Here is a 13,384-nt window from a genome sequence, read left to right as displayed (position 1 = left end):
CTCACCAAAGTTCAGACTCTCCGGCACTTTTAAATGTGTGCAAGTGAAATAACTATGCCCTATCCATTCTATAGCTTTGATTTGCAAAGGTAATATGGCAAAATGCACAACCAACTTCAATGCCCCTCCAGGAAAGCTCTTGGGGCTTGAAAAAGAAAAAAGAAAAAAGAAAAAAAAAAAAAAAAAAAAAGAAAGAAAAAGAAAAGCACCCCAACCCCCTGCATCTCGGTAGAGGCACTGACCCGCGGCCATAGCGTGGTCCTCCACCTCCTCCTCCTCCTCCTGGACCCTGCATGGCCCCCGGGTGGTGTGGGTGGTGAGGGTGGTGGTGCATGGGTGGCGGAGGGGGCCCCCGCATGGGCGGAGGAGGACCCTGGGGCAGTGGAGGTGCGGCCGACAGGGCAGTGGCCCCCTCGTCCGGCGGTGGCGGGGCCATGCCCGGGGGCCCCAGCCGGGTGCCTGTCCTCGGGTCCATCACGCCGTGGCCGGGGGGAGGGGGCGGGGGTGGCTGGCTCAGGTCGGCTGCATTGGCACAGAGGGGAGACATGTCTTCACGACGGGGCCAGAAAGAAGACACGTAGCAAGGGCCGCACTGCTGACACAAAGCCATGCCGACCAAGAGGAAACACAACACCCGCACGTTTTTAGGAGGATAGGCGCCTCTCTGAGCCGCCGCTGAAATGACCAGTGGCAGTATTCTCATGTTTTGTCCGTTTTGCGTCCGCTTCAAAAGTGTCCGTTTTGAGCAGGCCCTGATTGGCTAAAAGCGAACACCCCGATGTGACACCATGCAAGCACGGCGTAGCTATGAGCCACGGCTTCTCGGAGCAGACGGTTTGGAGCAAATGATTTTCGTCGCCTTGTTGTTGGTTCGCTGGCGGAACAATAAACACACGAAAGATAGTTTTAGTCGTTTAGAAAAATAGGTTTAGTCGTTAAAATGTGTTCACAAGAACAGTAGCGCAAAAGTCAACTCAAAGCCCGCCTACAACTGGAAGTACGTCACAATAAAACGGACACAAAACAGACATTTTCAAAATGGACAAACATGAGAATACCGCCCCAGGTGCAATGGCTTGCTATTGCGTCGAGGGGGGAGGAGGCAAGCCCCAGTTAATGTTTGCCAATCATTAGCAAAACGAATTATTTCACTGTTCATTTGCTGCATGAGCGTATTCTCAGGCTGGTTCTTACCCAGACAGGAAAAGAAACGAGATTTTTTTTTCTCATGATAACAATTAAATCTGATTTCATTTGTTGTTCTTTCAATCCCTAAAAACACAAATTTTGGCCCTTCTGGGTTTTCTCCCACGTCCTAAGGAACAAAGTGAAAAACAACATGCTGGCTACCAATCCCTGAGGCATTTTGTTGCTGTGAGGGCACAAAGATAGTAATTTCGAGAGCTGCCTCCATAGGCAGGAGTGTGGTTTTTCTTTGATTCTGAAAGAAACAAAGTGTATTTGGCTATCTCGTTGTTAGACCATCAAATGAGAGTTCTATGGAAAATACGGGCAATTGAAGAGAATTTTGACTGTTTACTGCAACGTAGCACTGCACACAACGCCTGTCCCACCTACCCCTGCTGAAACAAGCCCTCCCACCGTCACCAAACAAGTGAGCCAGAGACACCCTCCTCGCCACCCCACGGTGTCCCCCTCGCTCACCCTGGGTGGGCGGTGGCCCCACCGTGGGCACTCCAATGAGCTCCCTGTGGGGAGCCCGCGGAGGGTGGAAGACGGGAGGCGGGCCCCAGAAAGGAGGCGGGCCCACCCGCAGGGGCCGCTCCATGCCGGGGGCTTCCGGGTTGTAAGGTTCTGCAAAGCAGAGGGATGGCTGTCAGGTAGCCCCACACCTCGTACACACCGGTGTCGGCAACCTTGGGTAATGCAGCACACAAGAAATAGCTGGAGGAGGCTGGAGAAAGGGCCCCTGTCAGTACAGCGCCTGTCATGCAACCACCGCCACTGCACTTGCACTCGGAGACCGAATCTGGCTGCGCACGTATGCAGTGGGGACAAACCTTAAAAGGCCAACTGCACTCAAAATTTTGACCTCTTGAAAACACTATTTCTGTATAGTCTGCTGAAAAAGAAAGCATACAAAATACAACAGCTGAAATACGTGCGTGGACGCCGCAAGCGGTCAGCAAAAATTGGCGATTTTGCGAGAAGAGTGCGGCCATTGAGGTGACATTGCAACCGTCCAGTGAGTGGCCGGACGGTCAGCAGCTCGGGAGCAAGCCTGCATGCAAGCTCTACGCCCACACGGGGCAGCAAATGGGTGAAGCGTTTGCCGCAAAGGCTGCAAAGCTCAACCAGTGGTCCAGCTGCGAGGCTGGCCAGAGGAAGAAGCCTGTCGGCCGGAGCATCACAGGCGCGTCATGGCTGTTTACGTGTGATCTGCCAACAGGTGCAGCGTGGTCTGCTGCGGAGCTTTTTTAAACGCTTCTGACTGATTAACGAGGCATTTCACGGGGCTACCACTTGCGTCTTAGCTGATTTGGTGGTACTCAGTACAAATTAAAAATAAATTTGGTCAAGGTGAAATATGAGTGCAGTTGGCCTTTGACTGATCGATTGCTTGTAGGGTTCCACCCGCCGCGGTGGCTCAGTGGCTAAGGCGTTGCGCTGCTGAGCACGAGGTCGCGGGTTCGATTCCCGGCCGCGGTGGCCGCTTTTCTGATGGAGGCGAAAAGCAAAAACGCCCGTGTGTGCGAGATTTCGGCGCACGTTAAAGATCCCCAGGTGGTCAAAATTAACCCGGAGCCCTCCACTACGGCGCGCCTCATCGCCTGCATTGCGTCGGCACGTTAAACCCCCACAATCAATCAAATCAATTGCTTGTAGGGTTCAACGTGCTGACGCAGCGCAGGCGATGAGGCGCGCCGTAGTGAAGGGCTCCGGGTTAATTTTGACCACCTGGAGATCTTTAACGTGCGCCGAAATCTCGTACACACGGGCTTTTTTGCTTTTCGCCTCCATCAGAAAAGCAGCCGCTGCGGCTGAGAATCGAACCCACATCCTCGTGCTCAGCAGCACAATACAGCTGGCCTTTAAGGCAAGCACTGTGCCACAGAGGGTTTTCTCGAGTCTGCTCCAGCCCTTCAACGCATGCACAAGCTCTTTTGGGGAGGGCCACTGGGATACAAGGACATCACCATTGGGGGATGCAGAGTGGAGCCGCCATGCAGCACATCACAACAGTGAGGACACAAAAATGACTAATGGCTTAGCTGCGCAAAATCACGGAATATCGTGTCAAAGCAGCACACATCCCTGCTTACAAAGCGCTGTCTAAACCACTGCACCAGAATAACAGCAGCAAAGGTCAAGTACGGCACAGAGCTTGGGTCTAACATTTCACTTTGAGGTCTTGAAACGTCAACTGGTACCCACAGTTTGACACACAATGTACTTTTTCTCGTCAGTACCAGTTTTTCTTGACCCTTTGCAATGCAATACAGACACAGCAGTCAGCTGTCGGGCTAGGCTAGACATGGGTGTTCAAGGTTAAATTTAGCGGTTATTGCGACTACGATGCACCCGCATTCTTTGTATACATGATGCGCCATCTCTTGAGGGATAAGTGAACCTTGTTTGTTGAAGTTTCCTTCTTTTTGCACTAGGGTGCAGCCCAATGTTTAGCACGGGATTCCTGGATTCCAGAGCGTTTTCACGTGCGCGCTGTTCACTGAGAAGCATGGCCGGTTTCTTATCGCGTGCCAATTTAGCAAAAGTGCTGATAAATTAAGTGAAGGAGAGAACTGCACGCCTCCATCAGTTAGTGTAACAGCGATTTGACAAAAGCAAGTGACGAAGGCCTCGATGTCGGTGGAGACAGCACCGTGCGGATCATTACTCTGTGAGCTACGCATTTTGTCGAAAAGCAATGAAAAGGCAGCGAAAGCTTTTTTTCCTGGCATCTAGAGGCTTCTGTTGCCAATATTTTTATTTGGAGGTGCACACAGCGGCAGAATCATGGCGAGAAAGGGCAGCGAAACCTGCAGTACCACTGCAACCTCATCCAAATCCTGTGGGTGATCGGAGGGCTCGAGCCAAAAAGTGGAGCCCGCCTGCACGCATGGACTTCCGAGTGAAAACTAGACTGACAAGCAATTTCATCTACAAGCTCCCAGGCCGAAGCAACAAGGACTCTGCTGTTTGCAGGAAAAAAAAAAAAAAAAAGCATAAGAGAAACTTTTGCGCGAAACCTGCAGTAAAAACTCTGTCCTGCACCAAGGACAATGCTTTGAGTGGTTTTGCACGCTGTTCAAATATTGGTAAAGGAGAGTTGCAGGCAGAATGCAAAGGAAAAAATAAACATATAGAGAGTTTTTTTTGCACCACAGTTCATGGTTTTCTTCGTGGCGCCAGAAACTGGCAAAATAGCCGCGGACCAAAACGGCTGGAAAGTGGGTAAAAGTTTTGGACTACAAAGAATTAAAGGGGTCCTGAAGAGATTTAGAAAAAAATTGTGTTGTGCGAGTATTTGGAACTGTGGAACCTTGATAAACAAACTATGCATAGACAGTTTGCTTCACAATATCGGCAAACAGGTAAAAAATGCAGTTATGGTTTCATCAAGGCTTCTAGTCGTGAAATGACGCCGTGTTAAGAAACCAATTATAGCTCACCCTTGTCTGCACAACATGTCAGCATAGAGCTCGCAAAGGGTCAGATACAGCTAAAACATTGGCGCCAAGATAAAATTCACCCGCAACTGCCCGGGCGATGTCTGATCTCTGATACGACTGATCAACACGGCTAAACTCCCAGACAACAAGGCGTGCGAGTGGCGCAGGCAGGAGTAACTTCGCTTTTTAAAGTAAACAGGGTATTTGTAAACTGTTTGCACTGTTTTGCACGAGTCTAAAATGTTTTCTGCTAGCCGGTATTGCTCAAGCTTGCCAACGTCTGTCTCAAATAGCTTCTAGTGACCTGACGATCGAGAGGATAATTAAAAGCCTAAAATGGGAATTTACTGCATGTACACGTTTATCGAAGAAACTTCGAGAGGTTGTAAATTAAAACCAACCTGTCTTTTACCATTCAGGCATAAAAATAACGAGCGAGAAGCAGTGACACGGCGCGTCGCAGAGTACCCCCAACATGCAGTTCGATTGCTTTCCTTCAGTAAACAATGCTGTTAACGTTGTTTCACCAATTGGAAACACTGCACCGCACTACACTGCACTGTAAACGATCAATGGCCTACTCGAAGCATTCAACAACTAGTTGGCGGTTAAAGCTCTGGGTAGACTAGAATTTGCAAAAATAAACTGGAGTGCTGGGCTACAAACACAGAGCAGCTTTTATACCGCAGTTCTCATTCGCGCACGCTCTTTAAATCTTTGGCCGACTAGGTAAAGTGTCCTACTTCAGTGCAAGTCAGACCGACAGCCACAAGTTTGAATCACACCCGGGGCCGCTCCTTTTTTTTTTATATTATTTTTAAAATTTGGATTAAGCGGCTTTGTGCCGTTTAATACGAGAAAGGTAAGACTGCAAAGAGAATTCGTACAAACAACGTAACTTCAGCACGGAAACTCTGTACAAAGTTTTACAAACAGCCAGCAGGTCAGAGTTCTGTTACAATGTTTGCCAGACAATTGAGGCGGGCGCGCCACTGGTTCCTTGGATAGAAAACTTTTATAGCAACCAACAAAGGATGCATTAGTTTTAGAATATCGAGTTTACAGCTTTAGAAAATAATGCACACAAAGAGTGTTTAACTCTCGAATGTTCTTAAAATGATGTAAGTGCTATAGTTCGTACCACAAGCTGCATGCAGCCCTGTAAAGGCTACTTTGTTGTCAATGGAGCGTCCACCAAGGGCGCCTAATTTACCATGAAGGGGGTTTTGAAAAGACGTTTCAGTCTCCCCTCTCGGCAGGCAAAACCGCAAGGCCCCCGCGCCTATTCTCGCTTTTCTTTGCGGTGAGTTAGGCACCCTCAGAGGGCGCATTATTGAAAACAATGTAGCCTCCACAGTGTTGCATGCAGCTTTTGGTATGAACTACAGTTGCGCTGCTGACCGACGATATAACATGGTTGCTTCCAATGCACCAAGCATTTCATTCCAATGCACCAAGCATTTCAAAGGCGTTTCCAAAACTACAGACACTATGAATTATGAAACTATTTTGGATTTATGTTCTTAGAAGGTTGCTCGATCAGATAAAATCAAGAAAAGGCAAACACATTTTCTCTACACGACCCCTTTAAGCCTAAGCATATGGGACATAAGGTGTCCTGTCCCCCATTTAGGCTTAACATCAAATAAACTTCCAGTTAAACCTTTGCAGTTCTAATATTTTACCGAATTTCCGCCCGTTCTGGTCCACAGCTATTTTGCCAGTTTCTGGCGCTGTGAAGAAAAGCACACAGTGGAAAAAAAAAAAAAAAATCACAGGATATTATTATTTTTTTTTTTGTTTGCATTCTGCTTGAAACTCTTTTACCAGTATTTGAGTAGCGTGTGAAACCGCTCGAAGCATCGTCCTGGGTGCAGGCCAGGGTTTTTACTGCAGCTTTTGCAAAACAACAAGAGTTTCCTGCCTGCCTCCTTTTGTTTTTCTGTCACTACAAACAGCACAGCCCTTGTTTCTTCGGCCTGGGAGCTTGTAGATGAAATGGCTTGTCTTATCAAGCCTTTACTCGCACTCCATACGTGAACACAGGCCCCAATTTTTGGCTCAAGCCCTCAGATCGCCCTCCAGCTCTTGGATGCAATTGTGGGGGTACTACAGGTTTCCATACTCTTTTTCGCCATGACTCTGCAGCTGTATGCGCCTCTAAATAGAACTATCTACACTGGAAACCTCTAGACATCAGAGAATAAGATTTCACCACCTTGTCATTGTCTTTCGACAAAATGCATAGCTCACAGAGTAATGAACCGCATGGTGCTGTCTCCACTGTCGTCGTGGTCTTTGTCACTTGCTTCCGTCGAGTCACGGTCATCACCAACTGACAAAGGCATGCCGTTCCATCCCTCATTGAAGTCGCTATCACTTTCGCTAAGTGCACCAACATAGAGTGCACACAATAAGAAAGCAACAGCGCGCAAATGAAAACACTCTGGAATCCAGAAAAAACGTGCTGAAGATTGTGCTGCAACTTAGTGCAAACAGAAAACTTCAAAAAAGTTCATTTATTGCTCAAGAGATGGCGCATCATGTATGCAAAGGATGCGGGCACACGGCAGCGAGAAAAATGGCGAAATTTTACCTAGAACACCCATGTCGGGATTAGCCCAACAACGGACCGCTGAGGGTGAAGCCCTGCAAATCGCCAAGCAATGTCATACTCATTGTACGTCGAGCTGCGGGTACCGTTTGAAAACATCTGAGCTGAAAGTGGGACGTTAGGCCTAACATTGTGCCATGGCCACCCACTCCCCTTGCTGCGCATTGACCTTTTGCGCAAGTTAGTTAAATGGTAAAACAGGGCAGGCTTCATAAATGAGGCTTCGACCCATTTGTGCAAAACAGGCCGTGGTGAGGCGATAAGGCAAGCGTTTACACTAAAATCTAACAAAAACAAAGTCAACTTGATGGAGATAAATAAATGCTCCCACACGTAAAGTGCGCTAGAAAAGCGAAGAGCGCGAAAGAGAGAAAGAAAGGGAGTCAGGCTCCCCAGGCAGGAGGAGACCAGTGCCTACCGGCAGCGGAGTAAATGACCGCCACAAAAGCCAGCATGGCACTAGCCCGCTGGGGCGGCCCCGCCGCCGAGCAGCCCGGAGGGAGGAGGAGCAGCTCTGAGCGCTGGAAGCAGCGTGTGGCCGCACGGGCAGGGAAAAGGAAGAGGGGGAGAGTAGGTGCAGGGCGGGGAAAGCAGGGGGGGGGCAGGAAGCCGCCACGGCTTGCGACATCAGAGCACTGACCGGCTGCTGGTGGCAGGGGCTCCTGGCTGCCCACAAGGGGTGGCAGAACCTGCTGCAGCTGGGCCAGTGACGGAACACCTGAGCAGCCAGGGGGGGAAGGAGGGAGGGGAGAGGGAGGAGGGGTGTGAGGGAGAGAGGAGGAGGAGCAGACGAGAAAAGGGAGCAAGAGGCGGTGAAAAAGACCCACCACCACCACCACCACCCCAGAGAGAGAGAGAGAGAGAGAGAGAACACCGCTTTGGCACCCACACATAAGTAATCACACACCAAAGACAGCAGAGCAAGTGATGAGTGCTTTTACGTTCTCGGTGAGACAATGACAATGGTTGTGCTGCTGCTCTTCAACTTATTCTCTGAAACTGGCCTCTTCAAGAAGTTGAGCCATAACACCAATCTATAACACTGAGGCCATTGTAAATCTTACACCAATGAAATCCCAGTGGCCGAAAGTTGATCGAGGGTTACCTAACCCTAAATGTCCACAGAACCTGCATGTCAGGCACTGGCCCAGCCTGAACATCTTTGGGCGCCCCAAACGTTTCTTTTCCTGGCGGCCCTCTGATCATGGCAGAATGACAAACACACGATGAAGGAATGCAAGACTTAGGCACTTCACCTGCCATCACAAAGAGCCAACAAGCAGTACAATTGATCCGAGGCGAGAGCAGGGAATTAATCTGGGGCCCAAAAAATGTCCTGGCCCAGGTACCCTCCTTGAGCTGTTGTTTCAATGTGGCCAGTGTAACAAAAGCCCACAGATTTATTTGTATCGACGTCAGCAATTGCAAATGTGCCAATGAGATATCTCAACCCATAAATCTTCAGACACGTGGGCTGCTACGGCGAAACCTCGACTTTAAAGCCCCCACCTATGTAAGGTCCCGTATTCTGCAACAATTTGGCACGATCTAACCAAAATCCTGGTTTAATTACTCGGTTAACTACCCTTACCACCCAAATTTGGTTCCAGCTTTAAAGTCCGCCAAACGATGCATATGCATCCCTTTTATATGATGGCTCACAGGTGACACTGGCTGTTCCAGTGAGGTTGAGGCCTTATTCCGTTTTCTCCCCATATTATAATGAGGTTTACTTTCATGGTCAAGGACCCCGATCAACTTTTACGGCCAGCCACACTCCGCCAACTGGGTATTTTTCTCTTTTCAACTTCGAGGGCTAAGCTAAAACCGACATCATGGGCTGCAACCAAGTGTGGCCACAGTTGTACTCTTTCTTCGCATGCAAAACAATGCGGGCAGCCTACTTCAGGAAGTTCTGGCCTTCAAAAAAAAATGAGGCTACCTTGCGCAAGACACCGCCGAAAAAATTTTTGAATGCAGCCTGCAATTATCCCAGCCCCTTGCCAGTTGAGGTTTAAGCCTGACCGACTGGTTCTCTTCATCATAAAAAAAAAAAAATGCTGCTTTACAATAGGGCGCAGCGCAGACATTCTCATTTTCAATTTGGGTGGCACCCTCAGCTGAACACTCTCGACGACCACTTTCTCCCTTTGCCCAGACAGTTGAAGCCTGGGCAAACTTCCGCACACAGTCGAGCTCAGCCGCCGCTGCCTTTCGGGGCCTGCTCACCTTGGGGCAGTGCTGGCTGTGGTGGCAGGGCAGAGTTGGGCGGTGGGGGTGGGGGCGGACCCGAGAGGCCGAAGCCCAGGACTGAGACGTCCTCCACAATGAGCGGGTCGTTGCCGTGGTCAAAGGGGCAGTAGTCGCCCCTCATGCAGTATCCACGCTCTGCAAACATTGCCGCACAGTGGGCAGGGGTCACGCGTCTGTTCCAGCCACTTCACTTTCCCCCTTCTTTTCTTAACGGAAAAAAATCAAGCACAGTGATTGAGAGATTTTGAATTTGGGAAGCACAGCAGCAACCCTGACAGTGTTTGTCATGGTAGACAGGGCTTGACAAGCAGCTCTACGTTTTGGTACGCTGCTTTGGTACCTTTTGGTATAGTGCTCTACGTTTTGGTGCTTTTCACTCATTGCGCACACTTACGCAAAAGGGACTATGCTAGTGCAAGGGAACCCCTTCCATTTAAGCTAGAAGCTGCGTGCAATATACACTCAAACCCGGCTATATCGAACCAGTTCACATCAAATTACCCTGCATATCGAACCACAGTGCAGACCATTTATAACGTAACCGCTTACAGTGCAGGACTGGATATCACGTGGGCTTTTTGTGACCACCGGTTTGCCTCCCATAGAAGTCAATGCGTAAGCACACCGCTTAAAACGTGGTTGGCCAAAGCACAATACTGTTTATAGTGAGGTTTTGTGGTGGGTCCGCTGATCGACCGCAAGAAAGAAAGAAAAAAAGAAGTCAGATCAGTCATGTAACGCAGTGCTCTGCTCTCCTCCAACTTTGTCACACAAAAGGAAAAAAATATGCACTCTTCAGTTCGCATGTTCCGTCTGCATCCACGTGACAACCACAACTGCCCTTGCTTGACACACCCCAGAAAATATTGAGCCCACCCCTCCCCCCTCCTTCCCCCAACACGTGGCAAGTTGTTTCTATTAGAACAAAGTGTAGATAGCGAGCAGCGACGCCAGAGGTTTCTACTACCTGTACATTGTGCTGATAAACAACCACCTGCAGCATCACGAATGCAAGATGGGACGGAAGAGAGAGAGAGAGAGAGAGAAAAAAAAAAAAAAATCTTGCTTGCATTCTGATCACGTTGTTCGGCCGCATCTGTTCATAGACACTAAGAAACGCAGACGTGCTCCATCAAAACACAAACACTACAGAAGTTAAAGCCGCGAGCACCGTGTGTAAGACCCTGCAGCAGAGACTGATATGAAGAAAAAAAAAAAAAAAAGAAAGGAAGAAAAACGAAATAAAGACCACACCTCTGTTTTTAACTCTTTCAGTATGGCGCCATAGGCGATCGGACGCCGGTGTCCGATGATTTCAAACATGCCACGAAAGCTAAAAACGGCGCCTTTCGGACAACTACAGTCAAATCCCGCTACAATGAAATTGACGGGACGCGCAAAAAATTTCGTTGAAGCGAAAATTCGCTGAGGCGAAATCCGCCCCAACACACCACGGAAAGGCCCGAAAAATAGCCCCGTATGTTTCCGCATCATTGACAGCAAAAAAAGAAAAAAAAAATGTTTAGAAAAAGGAGTGACGCGCAATAACGTCATATTTATTCGGATAACAAACATACCAATGGTTATCTGTGTTCACTGCACACAAAGAACGCGTTACGGAGGGGAGGGTGAAGAAATGCAGGCGCAAAACGTATTGCTGCACAACAAGGCGTGCCCACCGAGCTGATTACTTGCAGATAGCTGCTAGGCCCCCCTCTCCCTTGTGGCAGGAGCAGTGCCGTTATCTTATCCTCTGACAGGGCACGGCAGCTACTGACCTTGGCAGGCAAGACGCGCGCGCTTGCATTAAACATGACCGCGCGCTCGCGACTATGATAGGATGACTTGGCTTCAAGACCAAACACGCAAACATGATTTTTGCTCTTGGCTATGAAGAATGGTAGAAGGAAAACGGCAAGGACAGCTGCTCACGAGTCACAACGCATACATGACGGCGCCGCGCCAGCAGCGGAGCACATTCGTGCGATTTCAATTGGATACAGATTGGCTGTAGCTCCGGCTTGGCGAACCGGGCCTGTGCCTCATGTAAAGACGGCCAGCCACATCGTTATCCCCATCAAACAATGGAGTCGCCTATGAGTTTGTTTTGTTTTGTTTTGGGTGGCGGTGTGGGCGCACCGCGCATGTTTTCAGTGAAACTAAGCGTCCTGAATGTTTAAAAAGTTACAGATAGCTGGCGCTATGCTTATTTTATTGTTAAATAATTGTTCAAACCCAGCCCAATTCATCGAAAATTTCGTTGAAGCGAAAGCAAGCCAGACAAATGGTTCGTTGGGGCGAGGACTTTGTTGCATTGACTTCTATGGCTAGCTGACGGGGAATTGGAAATATTTCGTTGAAGCGGACTTCGTTGTAGCGGGATTAGACTGTAGCGCCATCTGGTATATTTATTGACAACTCATTTTTCGATTTTTTTTATGTTTTGTTGATATTTCGTGTGCAGAGACTGCGCCAAGAGTGAAATTTGAACCCGCGATAGTGGTGAGTTGCGTGAAAATGGTATCCATCGGACACGGAGTCCCGATGATTTCAAACGTCAAGCGAAAGCTAAAAACGGCGCCTGTCGGACAACTAGCGCCATCTGGCGTATTTATTGACAACTCATTTTTCGATTTTAGTATGTTTTGTTGATATTTCGTGTGCAGAGGTCGCGCCAAGAGTGAAATTTGAACCCACGGTAGTGGCGAGTTGTGTGAAAACGGCGCCCCGCTGTATTTATAAACAAAACGGGCTTCCTATCTGACGACTGTGGCTTTACACTGATGTGTAGGGTCTGGCCAACGTACGGTAGAGATATTTTGCCAAATGCGCCGCGTCATATTGCTTTATTACCTTCATGATAACCTGGCACTCGTGTCATATTACCGCTACGGAGCGATGCGCGACACTTCTCAAGAGCGCTGGATTTTTTTTCTAGTTTTTTTTCCACTAAAGTGAAAAGGATTTTGTGTCAGAACACAAAAAAGTGTGCTTGGATGCATGACCGACTTACACTCGAGTGGCTTCGAGGAGTGGCACAGCCGTCAATTCCACTAGTTTGACGGGCCCACAAAAATACAAAACTTGGTGTACAGCGTTGATATATCTATTGAATCATACCCAAGAAATGTAGGAACAATTCGTATATCTTAGAATTCCTAAAATAACTTTAAGGCTCATTACAATCGCCTATATACGTTGCGTGTATACTTTTTTGTGAATTTTTTTTGAATATTTTAATAAACTGTAAGTAATTGTACCTTTCACAAAACTGCTTGCATGTGTTGGTAAGAGCAATCTATAAGCTACAATAACAGGCATAGCAATGCTAAATGCTAGCTCAAGAGAAAAAAATTGTTTTGTGGAAGCACTCAAAATCGGCCGTTTTTCCGCCGTAACGAAAGAGTTAAGTGCCGCGCATTTGAGTGACGATAAACAAAGAATGACTTGAGACGTAGGCTGCGATGTGGTTAGATTTGCGCATGTTTTGTTTATAGCGTGGATTCTTGCTCCTTCCCCTCCTTGCACTGAATTTGGAAGGTGGGAGCAAAACTAGTGAAGTTGGCAAAGATGATGGTGCTACAGCGCACAAAAAAATGAGGCTTTCTTAGAAAGCGATCACATAGTGAGGTTAGTGCACCATGCCCCGTTCAATCGTGTGTTGCAGCTGCACCTCATGCCAATCCGGCCAAACCATGGACACAAAAATTTTCACCATGTACACGAGCACACACACACAGCATGCTAGAATGTGCAACTTGCTCGTAACGAAATGCACCCTGTGCTGCAAGACACCAGACACTAGCACACATGATACAGAGATAAAAGAAAGTTAAAAAATCAAAGCAAGAACACCAATGACTGCGTGCAGCAGACTAGCCTT

The 13,384-nt window shown here is 48.3% G+C and overlaps 1 protein-coding gene across 3 annotated transcripts in view; it reads right to left on the bottom strand.

The window, feature by feature from the left end:
- Positions 1 to 13,384, bottom strand: part of Swm (Zinc finger protein swm) — a 73,406-nt gene that overhangs the window by 42,022 nt on the left and 18,000 nt on the right. For 2 of the 3 annotated variants that reach the window (XM_077702978.1, XM_077702979.1), the window contains exons 7-10: positions 9,478 to 9,636; positions 7,889 to 7,966; positions 1,666 to 1,815; positions 243 to 522 (exon numbers count right to left, since the gene is read on the bottom strand). In XM_077702978.1, the coding sequence (XP_077559104.1) occupies positions 243 to 522; positions 1,666 to 1,815; positions 7,889 to 7,966; positions 9,478 to 9,636 (667 nt within the window). The remainder of the gene's footprint in view (positions 1 to 242; positions 523 to 1,665; positions 1,816 to 7,888; positions 7,967 to 9,477; positions 9,637 to 13,384) is intronic. The other variant, XM_077702980.1, reaches the window with a different exon arrangement.

This window comes from Haemaphysalis longicornis, unplaced genomic scaffold (assembly GCF_048455015.1).
Source record: "Haemaphysalis longicornis isolate Haplotype H1 unplaced genomic scaffold, Haemaphysalis longicornis Haplotype H1 scaffold_3, whole genome shotgun sequence".
NCBI classification, from domain to species: domain Eukaryota; kingdom Metazoa; phylum Arthropoda; class Arachnida; order Ixodida; family Ixodidae; genus Haemaphysalis; species Haemaphysalis longicornis.
The sequence above is the reverse complement of the archived record's forward strand: the minus strand, read 5'-3'. Positions and strand labels throughout refer to the sequence as shown.